We start from the raw sequence: 19,172 nt of genomic DNA on the forward strand, positions 1-19,172 counted from the left end.
AGAGAAAATGAGGAGAGAGAAAGTGATGTGAGAGAAAGTGAAGAGAGAGAAACTAATGATAGAGAAAATGATGTGACAATAAATGATGTTAGATAATAATAATTAAAAAAGTGACGTGATAAAAAAAGATAGACAAATTTTTTGTTGAGAACAACAGAAAACAACTTTTTAATGTTCTCAAAATTCTCTGTTTTTTATAACTTTGTTTTTAAAAACTGTTTTTTGAAAACAACGCCAAACACGTCAACTTATTTTCAAAAAATAATTTTTAGCTTTTAAAAACAAAAAATAGTTTTTTAGTTAAGGTGTCAAACACCCTCTTAGTTTTCTGGAGAGAAAATAAAATAAAAATACAGTCAAAAGTATTTATCAATTTAAAAAGTTTTATTTACTAAAATTCTAAACTAGCATTAAAAAACCAGGGTTATTATAATAAAAAAATTAAATGCATTTAATAGTTTTCGAATATTTTGTAAAAAGGAATAATTTTAACTGAGAGTTATTTTTTTTTGTCAAATTAATAAGATTTATTTTTATTTCCAAATCTTGAGACATGTTCCCTTCAAAAAAAATCTTGAGACATGTTCAATAAAATAAAATATTTAGTTGAAAAAGGAATTCTCTTTCTTTCTGCTTCACTCTAGGCGATCCAGCCGTTGTCCTTACGCAAAGAGACGCAATAAGTGAAATACCAAAATTGCCCCTACCGACCAAATAAATATATTATAATGGAGCTTGGGCCGTCTCGTCTGTTAATAGTCTGTACCTTCCGTTGGTTTGAATCCACCGCTATATAAGAACGTGGAGCGCGATCCTCATTTTCTCTCTCTAACCCAGAGCGCTTTCTCTCTAACCCAAAACATACACACTTTCTCTCTCTCCTCTTTTGACAGGTAAATTCGTTTCCAATCTGACATTTCTTTAGATCTCAGTTCTAATTTCAATTCGCGTCCCTTCAATTTCCTAGTATTTGTATTTATCACAATTTGATTTGGTTCCCGGGAAAAGAAAATGGAGGGAAAGTTCACGAATTTGAGTTTTTCAAATTTTCTTTTGTTAATTGTTTTTGTTTTGCCGCCATTTAGGCTTGATCTGTGTAGTGGTTATGCGTTTGATTTCGTTCGGGTTGAGTTTTATCCGTGATCTGAGATTTCGGGTAAAGAGTTTTAGATATGGCTGCAGTTTGAGCTCCGCGGATATAGATTTTGAGTGATTATATGTTTATGGTGCCTTTTTCTATTTTCTATTTGTTAGATCTGTGGAAAAAGATGTGTTCTTGATGAATTTGAACAATTGTGTGTTTGGTACAATTATGTGGATCTTACAATTTTTTTTGTATAGCTTTGAAATTTTTGATGCATTTTAGAAAATACATTGTATGAGGATTTGATCTGTCATGCAAAGGGCGTGTTCGAATATTCTAGTTACCGTTTCTTAATAATATTTATTTATTTTGGTTTGGTTTATGCAGATAGCGTAGTCGGATACACGTTAAGTGGTCGTTATGGGAGCAGTTGTTGATGCTGTAAACCAGGTACACACACACACACATATATATATCTATAAATATATATATATATATATTTATAAATGCTTATAAAGGACTTACATATATACAAAAAACTTAAGCTGGGGTGTAGAACTCAAAGTAACACTGTAACTAGGCATTTGATGTCGAGTTTCCACAGAGATGGAATGTCTGGGGCATATAAACTTGATTTATTCATAGATCCATTAAGGGTTGTTTTTCATTTTCTATATCAGGATCTTAATGGAAGCTTAGCTGAGAAGAATCCTACTGTTGTTTTTGTTTTGGGTAAGATTTTTGTTCAAATGTAAAAGTGTATGGTTTATGAGGCATCATTTTGAGCTTTTTATTTATTTATTTATTTTATTACCTTGATGCTACTACTGATTGAACATGCTTTGATTATTATTTTATCACATTGCAAGCTTTTTTATGTATAGCTATATGAAATATTTCTGTCTAGTCGATTTTGCAATATTCATTGCAATATCTTCTACATAGACTTTTCTGATTCAATGACTTTGCTGACTGCCAGGTGGCCCAGGCAGTGGAAAGGGTACCCAGTGTGCAAATATTGTTGAACACTTCGGGTACACTCATCTTAGTGCCGGTGACCTTCTGAGAGCAGAAATCAAATCTGGCTCAGAAAATGGGTATGTATATGTCTCATGGTTGGTTTACAATAAAGATGCAAGCTTATGATGGCCATAGATTCTACACTTTAAAAATCTAAATATATATTTTCTTCTATGATTGTGAAGCATTTGCTCTCATTCTGTGACTTTGATTTGGATGTTATGTTACAATAAACTTTGGGAGAATAATTTAAGGTCGGACCTTAAAAGATTACACACCAATTGAGGAAGAAGGATAGGAGGGCCAGCTAAGAAGTGAGAAATAGAAAACCTTACTTTCATAAAGTATTTTAATTGCCTCGTTTAATCAAGCTTATCGTTTACCTGATTATTTAACAAGTCCAGACCCGTGAAAACTTATCCTGAATAAGCTATCTGGTGTGTCACCAATCAAGTAAATAAACCAACTATATTTAGAGTTTAGTCGTTTGTCAAGAAAGGGTACTAATACAACAATTGTAAACAGTATCATAAGTGCGCAGAAATGACAATAGATTAATTGAATGTTGTTGATTGATTTGAGATTTATTCAACCAGAAGAATTTGTGGGAGCAGCATCTAGCTTCTGGGTAACTCTGTTGACTACTTGATTGGAATTGCTTTCAGTTATTGCCATGGCTCCATTAACTAATCAAATGAAGTTTCTCCTTTATTGTTGCTTGCTGATGTTGAGCTATGAGTTCTGAGAACAATAATAATGATAATAATTAATAAATAAGAATTAAAAATTTGCATTTTGTATTTGGTCTTGCAGTTTATTTTGTAGTGATCATTATGTCTGGAGTGGTTATTTACATATTTTACTTTTATGCTTCGAAGCACCATGATTCAGGAGATGATTAGAGAAGGAAAGATTGTTCCTTCAGAGGTAACCATTAAGCTTCTCCAAAAAGCAATGCAGGAAAGTGGAAATGACAAATTTCTTATTGATGGTTTTCCTCGTAACGAGGAAAACCAAGCAGCATTCGAGAAAGTTGTAAGCCTTCTCTACAATTATTTATTGTAATAAGTTTATTAGAAAATGAGTATGACTAGTTGAAGACCCTTATGTTTTATTGATGAGTGATGGCCTGAAACCGAATACTTGTTTTGCAGACAAAAATTGAGCCAGCATTTGTCTTGTTTTTTGATTGTCCAGAGGAAGAGATGGAGAGGCGTATTTTGAGTAGGAACCAGGTGAAGAAAATTTGATTTATTAATGTCTCTGTTTCTGACTTCTTTTATCCATACTTTTGTTTCTCCATTCATGTTTACAGTTCTTATCCTTTCTTTTATTATATATTCTATTATTTTATAACTCTTATTTCTATCTTTTCTTTAATTTTTGGGGTGTTTTAGGGAAGGGAAGATGATAACGTCGAAACAATCAAGAAACGTTTCAATGTTTTCTTAGATTCTAGTCTCCCTGTGATTCAGCACTATGAAGCCAGAGGAAAAGTTAAAAAGGTAATATTGCTGCATAATTCTACGTTATATTGCTTTTGTTTTCTCAAAGAAGCATTTTTGTGTTCTAAAATACTATTGCATATCGTGACCATGAATTTTTTCCCACCCTCAGATTGATGCTGCAAGGCCTGTTGCAGATGTTTTTGAGTCAGTGAAAGAGATTTTTGCCCCAAAAAATGAGAAGGTAAAGGGTTTCGGCCATATTCTGAGGTAATATTGCTTGCTTTAAATATCTGTGCAAAATTAGAACCGACAGGTAGTGTTTGAACAATGTTCAGTGGTAGTTTTTTGTTTAATATATATGCTATAGACATAATGCTTCTGGTTGGATTGAGCATCATCCATTGGCAACAAATCAAGATGGAAAAGTCATTTATAGTGTAATGCCATTTGTCTCGAGCAAAAAGGTTTCATATAGATCTGTAGAAAGTGGTTGTAAAGGATGAATTAGAGGTTCAGATAATAAGAGCAGAACTAATATCTTCCTTTTTCATTTAATTTCCATTCAGTCTGGAATGCAAGTAGACATTTCCCCATTGTTGATGTTGATTTTTATATCTGAAGAATGTCTTCTTTTCTCCTTAACGTTCATTTATGGTGTTTGCAGGCTGAGTGAGTGCTGCATTTGTACCTAAGATTTGAAGACATACTATCTATTGAGGTAAAATTTTATTATAGTAAAAACTCTTGATTATATACTTTAGGAATGAATCATCAGACTTTATCTGTCTTCTATGACCTGGTAATACTTGTGTGATTATTCTACTTATACAGTTGCATTTTTCCATATGGTGTTAGAAACCATCAGAATATAATATTTAGTTTAGTATACCACAAATTGATCGACGGATGATATGTCCAAGCTTTTTGGTGGAGCGTGCTCTTTTGGGTTCAGATTCCCCATTCTTTGTTAGATTTGCCAAGAAACTAGTTTATGGTCAAAATTAGTGTATTGCAATAATGCTCATGCAAAGTCCTCTTATCTATGTATAGAAAACACACATAAAAATTTGTTACTTCTGGTGTTTTACGATGACTAAAAGTATCATTTTTAATTGTTACAGGTGATGCCGTTGTTGGCTGCATATAGTAGTATTCAATTTGCAAGGTTTTTTTTGTTTGGGGTCTATTGGCTATTATTGTTTTAGAAGGGAGGTAGTTTACATTAAAATGAGACATATCTCTTTATTATCATCATTATTATTATTCTTGTTGTATCCTCTACTTACAAGACAGATCGTTATACTTACATCAATAATATTCATCTTTTAATGTGATAAAAAATTTGTATTCTCTTCCCCCTTTCTTTGATTTCGGCAAAAGAAAAAAAGAAAAAAAAATCGAAATAAATTAATAAATCAATCAAAATCGATTATGCCAAGGAAGAGAGCTTGCTGCAATGGCTTGTTTGAATGTACAATGTGCTCGTTAGAGCTCCCAATGTTGATTTAAACAAAAGCAATGTCGTGTAAATCTTGATGCAATGATGATCAATTTTTGGGAGAGATCCATTAATATTACTTGTCTGGTTTTAAGAACACAAAATTAGTAATTGTCTCTTTCATTTATGTTGCAAAGCTTTTAAAAAGCAGATTGTCCACAATTTTTTTAGGAAATACAATAAATTATAGCCCCACTATATAAGAAGATAAGGGAATTTTTCAGTTGATGATGATACCATTTTCTTTGATGGTATCAAGGATAATTCCAAGCCTACCCTCGATTCTCTCATTCTTCTTTGGCTCAAATGCCATTGCATATACATCAGCTTCAATCGACCTCTCTGCAATCAGATTGCCTATAACCTTACAGGCATTGTTATCTGCAAGTGATGGCAATGCAAACCTTAGATCCTTGGCATTTGTTGTGGCAACTGATACAACTTTGCTGGTGCCCCGGTGCATCACCTTTGCATGCACGAATCGCTTTGAGAAGAAAATGTTCAGTAAAAATGGTTTCATATACATTTCTGTCCTTTGCTTCCATGACTTTCGATTGGGTTTTTTTGCAGCCCCACCTCGAGATCTCCGGGTATAGGCAGCAGATCGGATGACTGAATCCTGTGAAAATATTAGCAAAAGGGTGTTAAGTATTTGTTACCCTGATCACAATGTTGAAACTTAGTATAATTTGAAGCACAGCATTGACTAACGTACAACAGTTCAGTTAAAGAAAAAAAGGGACTAATATGATCAACGAAACAGAACTTGCTACTTAGACAGCAGTACTAATGTTTGACTTTGTCATATGAAACCCAACTACCTTGGAACTACCAAAGTATTATTAAGTATAGTTTTGGCAGCATGAAAAAATGGTGCAAAAGATTAAAAAGTATTTTCTTCCTTGAACAAAGTTTAATCTCAAGATGCGTGTATGGTTAATCAGATCAACAAAACAGAATTTGCAACCTATAATAATTAAGAACTGGCTAAATCAGTTGTACTACAACAAATACTGGTTTTATTAAGAAGTCCAACCCAAGAACTTGCATACAATAGCTTGCTAATGACGGGTTGTCTAACCAAAATGAATGTAGAGAAAGATCTAGGTCAGCTTGTGAAACAAACTTAAGATGGAGTTACTTTCATCAATGTTTAAGGGAAGCAGTTCCAAATTACAGCAAACCAATTTGTGATCTTCAAGTCACTGTGAAATTGGTAATCGAATTCAATCAATGATCAATGAAATCTCTAGATTTAGGTTTATTTTAGAAGAAAGCACGAAGCAATATCAAAGATTTGTCTCATTCCTTAGAAGCTCAAGGCTCAAACATATGCAGGTGGCAACAAATCCAGGCAGTACAATTCTTCAGATGCCACTTTTGAAGGTCAAAAACATCTTGGTGTTGGCATCTTATTTATGATAACTAAAGTGACAACTTAAGAAATGACTTTTCCAAACAATAAAATCTAATAAAGCGATTTTATCCATTGTCTACCAGGTGTTTTTTTTTTTTTTTTTTAAATTATCTATCAGGAGTTTTAATATAACTAATGAACACCACTTCTCTTATCATATGAAAAGAATTTCATTGGTATCTTTCAAAGCTTAAATGGTTTAACGCCACAACAAGCTTAAGGATAAATCTTATGCTTAAATTAATTTTTGAAGCTAAAGCAACCTTCTTTTTTGCCAAAATATATTGCTCTTATTATCCTAGTCATTTTAGCAAACACCTTAGCTACATCAATCAGGCTAAAAAATAGAATACCCATGCTTCCAGTTGGAGACGATTCAGCCAACATGCACACAATCCCATCATCAGAAAAAATGAAAAGAAGAACTGGCCATCGAAAATTTCCAAAAATTTAGCCAAATTCAAGGAGTAATGGAAGAGAAAGAAAATACCTTGTACAAATTGCAAGGAGGTTTAAGAGGGGTTGTGATAGAATTGAAGGAGAAACCAAGCTTGGGAAAGGAAGATGCCCAAGAAAGCGAAGTAGGTTTGGACGAAGAACATGGAAATGAGCCATTGACGAGAAATGTCGATGATGGTGGAGCTGCTGCTGAAAGCAACGCCATGGTTGTTGTTTAACACCCAGTGAAGAAACTACGAATACAAACGATTACAAGAAAGATAATTTTACTGATTTTGAGAAAATTATTATTCCAACTTTATTAATTTTTCAGATATTGTTTCTTAAAAATTCGACCAATAAATATGATAATATAATATTAATATCTTGTAGCTTGTGACCGTTTAGTAATCTTATTTTATTATTACTTAAATTCATTTTCTAATATTAAAAAAAAAAGTCCTTCAATGTAATATTATTTCTTATGTGAAATTTAGCACCATCAAATATAGCCCGAGGCAATAAATTACTTATTAAATGCCTTTTATTTTCATATAAATAATATATATTTGCAATCATTCATTTCATATAAATTTAAATAATAAATAATATAATTTACTTTTAGTAAAGTCTACATGTTGTAAGGAATTAAAACAGGAGTACAAAAAATAAAATAAAAAGAGAATTTTTATCCCAACCATTTACAAATTTACTTTATTAATATATAATAAAAATGATTTATGGTTAAAAATAAATATAAATTGATTTGGATTTTAGAATAGTATTATCACTAATAATGAGTAATTCATTGCGACCAAATTATACATTTCATTATTTTTTTATACAAGATCAATATTTGACCTAAATTATTTGTTACACTCTAAATTCTGAGATGTAATTATCAGACTCGAAATATAGGCTCGCAAAAGTGGAGATCAAATATGTAAAAAACAAATAGTATGATTGCTAGTAACCACTCACCTAAATGTCACTTTACTCACACAATGCGAGCATGCGATGTGAGCTAGAAAAAGGGATTCATTCCGAAAGTTAGTCACAAATGTTTGATTAGCAAGGAGGTGGATCATCATGAAGTGGCGAGCTCGAATCATGGTGTAGGCTTGAAGGCATGCTAGATTAGCTAAATAGGTAGTTTATAATTCTCTATATTTATGAAATTTGTTATAGCTGTATATAACCAACCCTATTTTTAAAGAATATTTGATATTTTAGATATCAAATAGTATTTTTATTAATTCTTTTGTATTTTGAATTCAAATTAGATATTATGTAACTTTCATAAAATTAAGGGAACAAATATTTCATAAATTAAGTCTATAAATAGCCTAGTTTGTAGTAATTTAGGGGGACGCACAAATTATGTACTCAAACTTTAACACAGACTATCTTAATAAAAATGATTCGTGGACTAGGTATATTTAACTACTGAACTACGTAAAAAATTTGTTTATTTTCTTTTCTTTCTTATTATTCTTAAGTGCTTAATTGTTCTTATTTAATTTTAGTTGAAGAAAAATCCATGTTTTTTTTTTTATATATATAATATTAACAAAGACTATTTTAATAAAAATAGCTCGTGGACTAGGTAGATTTAACTACTGAACCACATAAAAAATTTGTTTATTTTATTTTCTTTCTTATTATTCTTAAGTGCTTAATTGCTCTTATTTAATTTTAGTTGAAGAAAAACATTGTCAACAATATTTCCATGCTTTTTTTTATATATATAATATTATTATACATATATTTTTGACAGAATGTTATATATATATATATTTGGCAAAATAATAATGTCATATTTTGTACAACATAAGAGAAAAATTAACATAATATTAACATCATGCCAAATTTAATACATATTAAAAACTATATTAACTTTTTTCTCAAAACTAACTATATTTAATTTGTTAAGATATTTCTATAGAAAAATTTGTTAAGATTTAGCACAATAATAAATATATATTTTTAAATGAACTAATTAAATTATTTAAATATATATTTATTAGTGTGCTAAATTTTAATCAATTTTATTTATTTATTAATATATATATTAATTAAACAATTTTTATTTATTTAAAAATAAATAGTATTAATTCCTTCAAAAAAATAATAATATTAATATTAACATTATAGTCCCACCTCTACAGCGGAGTTTATCTTTGAGTTGTCAACCCTCTCATTGGTAGATGACAAAAGTGGAGAGGTTCTGGTGGAGGCTGTTCAGCAACCCCACCGTCCATCATGAATCTCCTTAGTTGGAATGCTTGGGGATTGGGAAACCCGTCTGCATTCCGTCAACTTCGCTTGTTGATCAAACAGCAAGCCCCCTCTATTTTATTTCATATGGAAACTAAATTAAAACTAGGCTATATTTTAAAGTTTAGAAATATTTTTCATTTTCCTAATGGCTTAGAAGTACCTAGAGTTGGTTTGGGTGGGGATTGATGTTACTTTGGAAATCTGATGTCCAACTCAATGTAATATCTTATAATATTAAACATATACATTATTCCATTTCGTATGATGGTGGTCTTCTTTGGATTTTCATTGGGTTTTATGGTGCACCAGCTACACATTTAAGACCTCACACTTGGCAACTCTTGAGACAATTACATAGTGACTTATCTAAGATGCCCTTGGCTGGTAGTGGGAGACTTTAATGAGATTCTATCTTCCCATGAAAAAATAGGTGGGCCACCATGTTCAGAGACACAAATTGATGCTTTTCGGTCAAACATGGACCATTGTTCCCTTTCTTCTATTGACTATGAAGGTGAATTATTCACTTGGCATAACAATAATTAGCAAGGCTTAAATATCAAGGAACGATTGGACTGTGCTTTTGTAAATCATTGCTGGTGTGATTCTTGGATGGTTCCCATTGTACATCATCTAGATTTTTTTAAGTCTAACCACAGAGCTCTTTGGGTTTGTATTATGGGTCACACACCTCTACCTATATCGTGATACAAGTCACATTTTCAATTTGAGAAATTATGGTTGCAAGATGAGGCTTGTGTGGACATCATTAACAATTCTTGGGGTTCTCCAATATCATCGCCATTGTCCCAGGTTGTGACTAATATCTCTATTTGTGCTACACGCCTCCAAGCTTGGCATCGTTCTAAATTTGGTGATCTACCTCGGCGAATCAAACAATCACAAGATCAAGTGGCTTCTTTACATAACTCTTATGATATTTAAGAGTTGATTTTGGCTGAACTCCAACAATCAGACTTGATTTTGGATGAACTCCTAGCCCAGGAAGAAGATTATTGGCATCAACAGTCAAGAAAATTATGGCCGAAATATGGTGATTCCAACACTAAATACTTTCACCAGTGAACTAATGCGAGGTACTCTAATAATTCTATCAAGCAGTTGGCAGATGCAAATGAAGTTATTCATACGACCACTTTGTCTATGTCAGGAGTTACTGAAGAATATTTCACTACCATTTTCAATAGTGATGGCTTTGATTCCTTAGTTGTCCATCATGTTTTATCCACAGTCCCTTCTACAATTTCTACTGCTGACGATAAGGATCTTTATCGCCCTTATACAACATATGAGGTTTTAGCTAAGCAATATATTGATTAGTGAAAATATACTGTATTGAATGAAAGTGGCAGCACAAATGTTGCTTTAGCTGCTCTTGGAGATATATTGAATTAATCAATATACAAAATACAAGGAGGTCCAATGACCACTATACATGTATTAGAAATTCAAACAACATAATTTGTTACAGGGAAGATTTGCTCATTATTGTGGTCCTCACTGAATGTTCTAGGCTCTTTGAGTCATAGTGCAGTGTCACCAAGATGCCTACACAGCTGCTGACTGAGCTGCTGATGTGGTTGCTTTTACAACGCCCTTAAAGCGAAAGGGTGATGAAAACACTCTGAGTTTGGAAGTTAGAAACTGAAACCGTGTGTGAGAGAGGCTCTTGGTGAGGCAATCGATAATTTGATCTGCTGAGGGAATGTAGTGAACTTCAAGTTCCTTCTTCAATACTTTGTCTCGTACAAAATGCACATCAAGTTCAATGTGCTTTGTTCTTGTGTGGTACACTGGATTGGAAGCTAAAGCACCCGCACTAACGTTATCACACCAAGTGATAGGTCTCAGAATGACTGGAAAGTTTAGCTCATGCAGCAGTGATTCAATCCACGCAATCTCAGCAACAACTTGAGCTAGAGCTCGATACTCGGATTCGGTACTAGACCTTGACACAACAACTTGTTTCTTAAAGGACCACGACACCAATGTGTTGCCTAGATAGAAACAATATCCTGACACTGATCGTCCATCATCTGGGAAGCAAGCCCAATCGGCATCCGAGTACCTTGTTATGTTCAATCTCTCACTGTAAGCAATATGAAGGCCAAGATTCATGCTCCCTTTCAGATATATCAGAACCCTTTTTGCAGCACTCCAGTGCGTATTCGTTGGTGTCTGAAGAAACTGACTCAGTTTATTTACTGAGTAGGCTATGTCTGGCCGTGTACGACAGAGATATTGGAGTGCACCGATGAGGCTTTGATAGTGTGTTGGATTTTGCAGCGGTACCCCATCTGTCTGAGACAATGGCCGACCTACTGTCATGGGAGTAGGAGCTGACTTTAAGTTCTTCATGTCAAACTTGGTAAGAAGTTCTTTAATATATTTGGTTTATGTCAAATACATCCCAGTGTCATCATGGTGAACTTCTATACCAAGAAAATAATTCAATGGACCAAGATCTTTGAGGGTGAAACTTTTGTTGAGAGCTGCTATGAATCCTTGGACTTCCTTAGAGTTATTCTCTGTAATGATAATGTCGTCCACCTATATTAGAACCAATATTTTGACCTTGTCGTGAGTGTAGAAGAATAGTGAGTTGTCAGCTTTTGAATTAATGAATTTCCAAGAGAGCAAGGTTTACTTGAGTCTATCAAACCATGCACGAGGCGCTTGCTTCATCCCATACAACGACTTTTGAAGTTTACACACATGGTGATGTTTCTCTGGATCTTCAAAACCTTGTGGCTGAGCCATATAAACATCTTCTTCAAGGTTGCCATTGAGAAAATCATTGTCGATGTCGAGTTGTCGGACATCCCAATTAATGGAGACAACTATTGTGAGCACAATGCGAACTGTAGAGGCTTTTACCACAGGACTAAAGGTCTTGCCAAAGTCAATTATGGGCCGTTGGTGAAATCCTTTTGCAACGAGGTGTGCCTTGAACAACTAAAATGAACCATCAGAATTAGTCTTTACCTTAAAGACCCACTTGTTACTAACAAGGTTGTAATGAGCTTGATTGGGAACAAGAGACCACGTTTTGTTAGCTGTCAAAGCTTGAAATTCCCCATGCATAGCAGCAAGCCACCCTTCATGCTGCAAAGCTTCATCCACAGTGGTTGGTTCATCACTATTGGGAGTCCATTTGGCCTATCCAAGGTACACTTTTGGTTTGTATATACCATGTTTTGACCGAGTGATCATAGGACGGGTTGGCTTAGGTGGTGCAGGTGACTGAGAAGGGATGGAATTGCTAGAAGAACGTTGGGAACTAATAGGAGATACAATTGGGAAAATGGAATTAGATAAACAAGGTGAAATAGGAGATGATACCTGAGTGTGGACGGATGGAGAGTTGGCAATAGGTGGTGCTATTGCAGGGACGTCTTCGACATGAGGTGAACTTGGGTGATCAGGTGCAGGCGCAAGGTAAGGTAAATGAGAGCAACTTGTACAAGAATTGTTGGCCTGAAGTTCAGGGCTATGAGTATTGAGAAAACCATGACAGAATGAAAATTCCAGCTCATTAAAGGTAACATGATGAGAGATATTGTAACGTCCCAAAATTACCTAATAAGGCTTAGGGCCTTGATAAGGGGGCCATGATGACAATATATGGAGTTATATGTTTATTTGATATATTTTTTTGTGATTATGTGAGTTATATAATAATATAACTAGTGGTGCATGTTTAGGGAATTAAATATGCATGTGGGTCTGTTTCTTATTAGAATGACAACTTTCGTAACTTGGCCCGTTATGGGCATAATTGTATATATATATATGTAATATATGTGTGAGACCACATTATTATGTGGATTTATTTGAGTTACTCGACACGAGATGATCCTAGCGAGCAAGTTAGCGGGAAAGTCACAACGGGATCCAATACCCGACTCGGGGCGAGTCAAGGGGTATTTTGGGTATTTAGCATTTAATTGGGTTATCGGGTAATGGGATTGAATATTTGGGGATATATTTGGAGTTAGTGAGTTTAGGAGGGAATATCGGGGAATTTGACCATTTTTTCCTCGGGGACGTTTTTGGTACCCCGAGCCTCGGGGTTAGCTTATGTCACTTAAGCCCTAAGGAAACAAAAGACAAACACAAAAACACTCCTCACTGAACCGACTCACTCTCTTTCTCTCTAAGCTTCCCTAAGCTAGTCTTTGAAGAATTGAGAAGGATTTTGGCTAGAAGCCAAAGAATTGAAGGCTTGGGATTGGGATTTGGAAAGCTTGTGGTTAGGGGATCATCATTCATGGCTAAGGTAACAATCTAATCCTTGTGTTTAACTGATTTATGTAAGAATTTGCAGTTGTTTTGAGGTGTTCTTGAACCTTCTAGCTCAAGAATTGAAATTGGTGTTTTGATGAGTTTAGTAACTAGATTTTTGTTGGGTTTTGTTGCTGGAAATATGTTAGAACTATTGTGGTGATTGGATTATAGTTTTGGGGTGAAATTGGGATAGTTTGGGTTGAATTTGGTTGTTGAAAATTGAAGAAACTATCCCCTCCTTACATAAATTTCGTCCTCGAAATTTTACCTGAACAGCTCGGGATACTGAGTTTGCATATCTGCCTCCAGCTCTCAGGTCGCTTCCTCGACCTCACTGTTCCTCCACAATACCTTAACTAAAGGTATATTCTTGTTCCTCAGGACCTTTTCCTTCCTGTCTAAAATCTGAACTGGCTGCTCTTCATAGGATAAGTCTGCCTCAAGTTCCAGATTCTCATAACTCAGTACATGAGTTCCATCTGACACATACTTCCTCAACATGGAAATATAGAATATATTATGCACACTAGACAGTGCAGGGGGTAAGGCCAACTTATAGGCCACCTGCCCGATCCTCTTCAGGATCTCAAACGGTCCCACAAACCTAGGGCTCAGCTTGCCCTTCTTCCCGAACCTCCTCACCCCTCTCAGAGGTGAAACCCTAAGGAAGACATAATCTCCCACTTGGAACTCTACGTTCCTCCGCCTTGGGTCTGAATAACTCTTCTGTCTACTCTGAGACACGAGCATCCGAGCTCTGATATTCTCGATAGCCTTAGTGGTCCTCTGAACTACATTAGGACCCAAATATTTCTTCTCACCCATTTCATCCCAGTGCGATCTACACTTCCTACCATACAACATCTCATAAGGTGCCACCCCAATGGTAGACAGGTAGCTGTTGTTATAGGAAAACTCTATCAAGGGAAAATATTTACTCCAGGACCCTTCAAAGTCCAACACACATGCTCTCAACATGTCCTCCAATATCTGGATAGTCCTCTCAGACTGACCATCGGTCTGAGGATGATAAGCTATATTGAACTTCAGCTGTGTACCCATCGCCCCCTGCAAACTTCCCCAAAACTTGGAAGTAAAGATAGGGTCTCTATCTGACACGATAGACCTCGAAGTCCCATGAAGGCGAACTATCTCTCTCACATAGAGGTTTGCATACTGGTTAACTGTATACTTCATCCTCACTGGTAGAAAATGAGTTGATTTCATATATTGATCCACGATGACCCAAATAGAATCATGCTGGCCCACTGTCCTGGGCAATCCTACCACGAAATCCATCGTGATATCTTCCCACTTCCACTTTGGAATATCCAGAGGTTGTAACAGCCCTGCCGACCTCTGATGCTCAGCCTTGACCTGCTGACAGGCCAGGCACCTTGCCACATACTTAGTCACATCCCTCTTCATCCTAGGCCACCAATATAGAACTCTCAGATCTTGGTACATCTTCGTGGTGCCCGAATGTAGAGAATAAGGGGTAGTATGAGATTCATCAGGAATCTCTCGTTTGATCCCAGTATCCATCGAAACACAAATCTGATCCTTGTATCTCAACAAGCCCATGCTTGACATTGTATAGTCCTTAGCTATTCCAGCTAGAACGTCCCCTCTAATCTGCCCCAACTGTGGGTCATCTAACTGCTTCTCCTTGATCATCACTAAAAGAGTAAACTGTAGGGTGATGTTGGCTAGTTGGCCCACTACTGTAATGCCCTGGTTACTCCAGAACAGTTACGATGAATAGTGAACCGAAAATTTGACCCGCTACCCGAGTCCTTTGGTTAAAAACGTGATCTAAGTGTTATTAACAGGCTAAGGTGAAAAACCAATAAAAAAGGAAAGGATATATTTCATAAAGTACATAAACTGCTCACGAGCCATTCAAAACGTTTACAAGTTGTTTATAGTACAAAATGGTCGCTACTGTTTCCAATTTACAATCCCCGCCGACCTAAGCGGCAAAAATAGGGTAAACCCCCTAGTCCCTCTGAGAACTCCTTGGCCGTGGTGCTCAAGCGGCCGCATATGTACACAACACCACCTAAGCTCTCCACTCAAGGTTGGGTGAGCTTCTCTTTCCCTTTACCTGCACCACATAGCACCCATGAGCCAAGGCCCAGCAAGAAAACACAATATAACATGATATAATATCAACAATGTTTGTAACAATTATTCAAGACTTTCAGTTTAAACGAATAGGTGACAGTCGCAAAAGTCACAAATATGGGGACAACTCCCTTTAGCCATGTGATGATAGGATCACCAGGGCTAATCAGATAAGTGAACGTTTCACCAGCTTTAACAGGATAGGTGCATGGTGATTAGTCACCAACATAACCTTCCTCATGACTCTAGAGTCATATCTATGGAACATCGTTCCCTAGCCATGTGACAAGCAATCACCTGGGCCTTATGCCCTGGCTCTCAGTAACTAGTCTTAGACTAGCCAAGCACTTATAAATTCATCGACCTTAGGGTCGGTCCAGCATTAATGCCATAGAGCCATTCAATGTTGACATCGATTAGATCTAATCTTCATTTGGCTTGACGTTCGTGACGCTATGCCATTTCTGACCCTTAGGTCAGTGTCCCTGACTAGTCAGTGCCATAAACAAGTAAGTAACATTCTCTAGCATTTAATATGCAACCCATGTCCACATTTACCAACCAACGTGCCTTAATAACAAATCAAGCATGTCATATACATATACAGGGTGCAACTGTATTCATACACTGTTTTCTTACCTCTGGTTCGAGTGAAAATTAATATAAGAACGACCCTTGAGAATGATCAAAACCTAGCCTCCGAGACATCGAATCCTACTAAACCGGGTAGTAGGATCGATCCCGAGGCCTAAGGCTTAAATCCCCAAGCTAAAAACACATTTCTGGCCAAAAATGCCCTTATAGACCGCGGCTCACCCCTCTGACAGAGCCATTTCCACCCTAGAAACCAACATAGGTCGCGACTCACCATAGCCATGCCGCGGCCCTTTACCCAAACCAGCAAGCACCAGCTTGTCTTCCCTTGCGTTTTCCCTCGAAACCAAACCTTCAAACCAGTTCCAAACTTCTTCCAAACACTCAATCCAACCCCTAAACATCATCTATATCAAACCCCCATCAAAACCCAAGTTAAACATCAATCAAAACTTCCATTAATCCAAGCTATCCTCAACAAAATCATAGGCTAAAAACTAAAAGAAAACAGAGTAAAACCAGAAAACTTATGGCTGAAACTCACCTCAAACTTGAGATTAAATCCCCTTCAATGGCTGAACCAACTCTATAAACTCAACCCCTTGATTTCGTAGCTTGATTCCTCACTTTGAGCTCAAAAACTCCAAAGGTGAAATGAGAGGAAATGATGTACGGGAGGGAGAAGAAAAGGCTCTGTTTTGTTCTGTTTTTCTACAGCCAACTAAAGTTCATATAAATCCAAACCAAATGACCTAAATGCCCCTAGGTCACTTAAGGTTTCTAAAGTCATCCCAAGGGTAAAATTGTCCTTTCCAACCTATACCGTTAATCATAATTAACGTTCTCCAATTCCCGCTAATCTTGATAATCTCCAACACCAATAATTCTTATCCCGTTACCCTATAATTCCTGGTAACGCTCTAATCATTAAAAACACCCCGAGACTCACCCTGAGCCCCGAGCTTAAGCCTGTTATGACCAAACTGATAAATTATATTTAAAGATCGTCTCATGCCGAATAACTCGAACCAATCCACATTATAATGTGGCCTCACAATATATCATTGACATGCAAACAAATATACAATTATCCCCTCAACAGCCAAATTACCAAAACACCCCTGTAAACAAATGTGGACCCACATGCATGCATTTAACATCATATTATAATATAATTCTCATAAACATGCATAAATTCATTTAATGGCATAATTAAACAATTATGGCCCTCCTGGCCTACTAATCCAGCCATTAAACCATATTAGGAATTCTGGGGCATTACAACTACTAACTCAATTCTCGTATCATCAGCCAACTCTCTGGATATCTGTCTAGCACTATATAACTATTCCGGACCCTTCCGGTTTAAGGCATTTGCTACAACGTTGGCCTTCCCAGGGTGATAGAGGATTTCACAATCATAATCCTTTACTAGTTTTAACCAACGTCTTTGCCTCATGTTCAGATCCTTCTGGGTGAAAAAGTATTTTAATCTCTTATGATCAGTGAATATCTCACACTTCTCACCATACAAGTAGTGTCACCACACCTTCAGTGCAAAAACTACTGTTGCAAGTTCTAAATCATGTGTAGGGTATCTCTGCTCATATTCCTTTAGCTAGCGTGATGCATAGGCAATCACCTTCCCTGTCTGCATAAGTACACAACCCAAACCCTGCCTCGACGCATCACAATAAACTACAAACTTGTCTCAATCTGTAGGAAGACTCAAAACCGGAGCGGTGCTCAAACTCTTCTTGAGCTTCTGGAAGCTGTCTTCACACCTGTCCGACCATACAAACTTTTGATTTTTGTGTGTTAACTCTGCTAGTGATGACGCAATCTTGGAAAATCCCTCCACAAAGCGTCTGTAATACCCTGCCAATCCCAAGAAATTCCTGATCTCTGAAGTGTTCTTCGGTCTTGGACAATCTCTGACCGCCTCAATCTTCGCTGGATCCACCTTAATCCCATCCTTACTGACTATGTGACCTAAGAAAGTCACTTGTGGCAACAAAAACTCACATTTCTTGAACTTCGCATACAACCTGTGTTCTCTCAACCTCTGTAATACCAATATAAGGTGCTGCTCGTGTTCTGTCTCTGTCCAAGAGTATATCAATATATCATCAATAAAGACGATCACAAACTAGTCCAGGTAATGTTTGAACACCTTGTTCATTAAATCCATAAATGTTGTCGGGGCATTAGTTAATCCAAACGACATCACCAAAAACTCATAATGCCCGTTCCTGGTACGAAAATCTGTCTTCGATATCTCCTCCTCCTTGATCCTTAGCTGGTGATAACCAGATCGAAGATCTATCTTAGAGAATACTGTTCTACTTGGCAATTGATCAAACAAATCATCAATTCTTGGCAGTGGATATCTGTTCTTGATAGTCAACTTGTTCAGTTCCCTGTAATCGATACACATCCTTAGAGAACCATCTTTTTTCTTCACAAAGAGAACTGGTGCGCCCCATGGTGAAAAATTGGGCCTGATAAAACCCAAGTCTAGTAACTCCTGTAGTTGAACATTTAGTTCCTTCAGCTCAGCTGGAGCCATCCTATAAGGTGCCCTAGACATTGGCTCTGTCCTTGGCACCAATTCAATTACAAACTCAATTTCCCTGTGTGGAGGTAACCCTGACAGATCCTCTGGATACACATCCGAAAACTCACAGACTAGTCGGGTCTGTTCTGGTCCCACTGGCACGACCTGAGTGGTATCCACCACGCTAGCTAAGAACCCAATGCATCCCCCCTGCAATAGGTCTAGCTCTAAGTACTGATATCATAGGTATATGGGGTCCATGCACAGTGCCAACGAATACAAAGGGGTCCTCACCCTCAGGCTCAAAGGTTACCATCTTCTTCTTGCAATCTGTCATTGCCCTATACTTCTCTAGCCAATCCATACCCAGAATTATATCAAAATCTGTCATCACCAATTCT

The 19,172-nt window shown here is 36.4% G+C and overlaps 2 protein-coding genes across 3 annotated transcripts; one reads left to right on the forward strand and one right to left on the reverse strand.

Moving 5' to 3' along the window:
• Window positions 1-736: 736 nt before the first annotated feature.
• On the forward strand, window positions 737-4,850 carry LOC133805222 (UMP-CMP kinase 3). 2 transcript variants are annotated; one of them, XM_062243346.1, is made up of 10 exons: window positions 737-893; window positions 1,472-1,534; window positions 1,765-1,816; window positions 2,064-2,181; window positions 2,983-3,139; window positions 3,259-3,339; window positions 3,502-3,609; window positions 3,722-3,819; window positions 4,217-4,270; window positions 4,674-4,850. In XM_062243346.1, the coding sequence occupies exons 2-9, from the start codon at window positions 1,505-1,507 to the stop codon at window positions 4,242-4,244; spliced, it is 672 nt and encodes a 223-aa protein (XP_062099330.1). In that variant the 5' UTR covers window positions 737-893; window positions 1,472-1,504; the 3' UTR covers window positions 4,245-4,270; window positions 4,674-4,850. The 2 variants fall into 2 exon arrangements, with proteins under 2 accessions (XP_062099330.1, XP_062099331.1); XM_062243347.1 differs by having other exon boundaries at window positions 3,722-3,793.
• A 304-nt stretch (window positions 4,851-5,154) lies between these two features.
• LOC133805224 (uncharacterized) lies at window positions 5,155-7,235 on the reverse strand. Its single transcript, XM_062243348.1, has 2 exons — window positions 6,958-7,235; window positions 5,155-5,669 (listed from the first exon to the last, which is right to left on the reverse strand). Exons 1-2 carry the CDS (start codon window positions 7,129-7,131, stop codon window positions 5,271-5,273), a joined length of 573 nt encoding a protein of 190 aa, XP_062099332.1. The 5' UTR covers window positions 7,132-7,235; the 3' UTR covers window positions 5,155-5,270.
• Window positions 7,236-19,172: the final 11,937 nt, after the last annotated feature.

This window comes from Humulus lupulus, chromosome X, assembly GCF_963169125.1.
Source record: "Humulus lupulus chromosome X, drHumLupu1.1, whole genome shotgun sequence".
In the NCBI taxonomy this organism is placed as follows: Eukaryota; Viridiplantae; Streptophyta; class Magnoliopsida; order Rosales; family Cannabaceae; genus Humulus; species Humulus lupulus.

Coding starts and splice junctions, on each gene's coding strand:
- LOC133805222 (XM_062243346.1), top strand. CDS start 1,505: ATGGGAGCAGTTGTTGATGCTGTAAACCAG. Junction 1,817..2,063: donor TACTGTTGTTTTTGTTTTGG/GTAAGATTTTTG, acceptor GCTGACTGCCAG/GTGGCCCAGGCAGTGGAAAG. Junction 3,820..4,216: donor GGTTTCGGCCATATTCTGAG/GTAATATTGCTT, acceptor TGGTGTTTGCAG/GCTGAGTGAGTGCTGCATTT.
- LOC133805224 (XM_062243348.1), bottom strand. CDS start 7,131: ATGGCGTTGCTTTCAGCAGCAGCTCCACCATCATCGACATTTCTCGTC. Junction 5,670..6,957: donor CTCCTTGCAATTTGTACAAG/GTATTTTCTTTC, acceptor ATATTTTCACAG/GATTCAGTCATCCGATCTGC.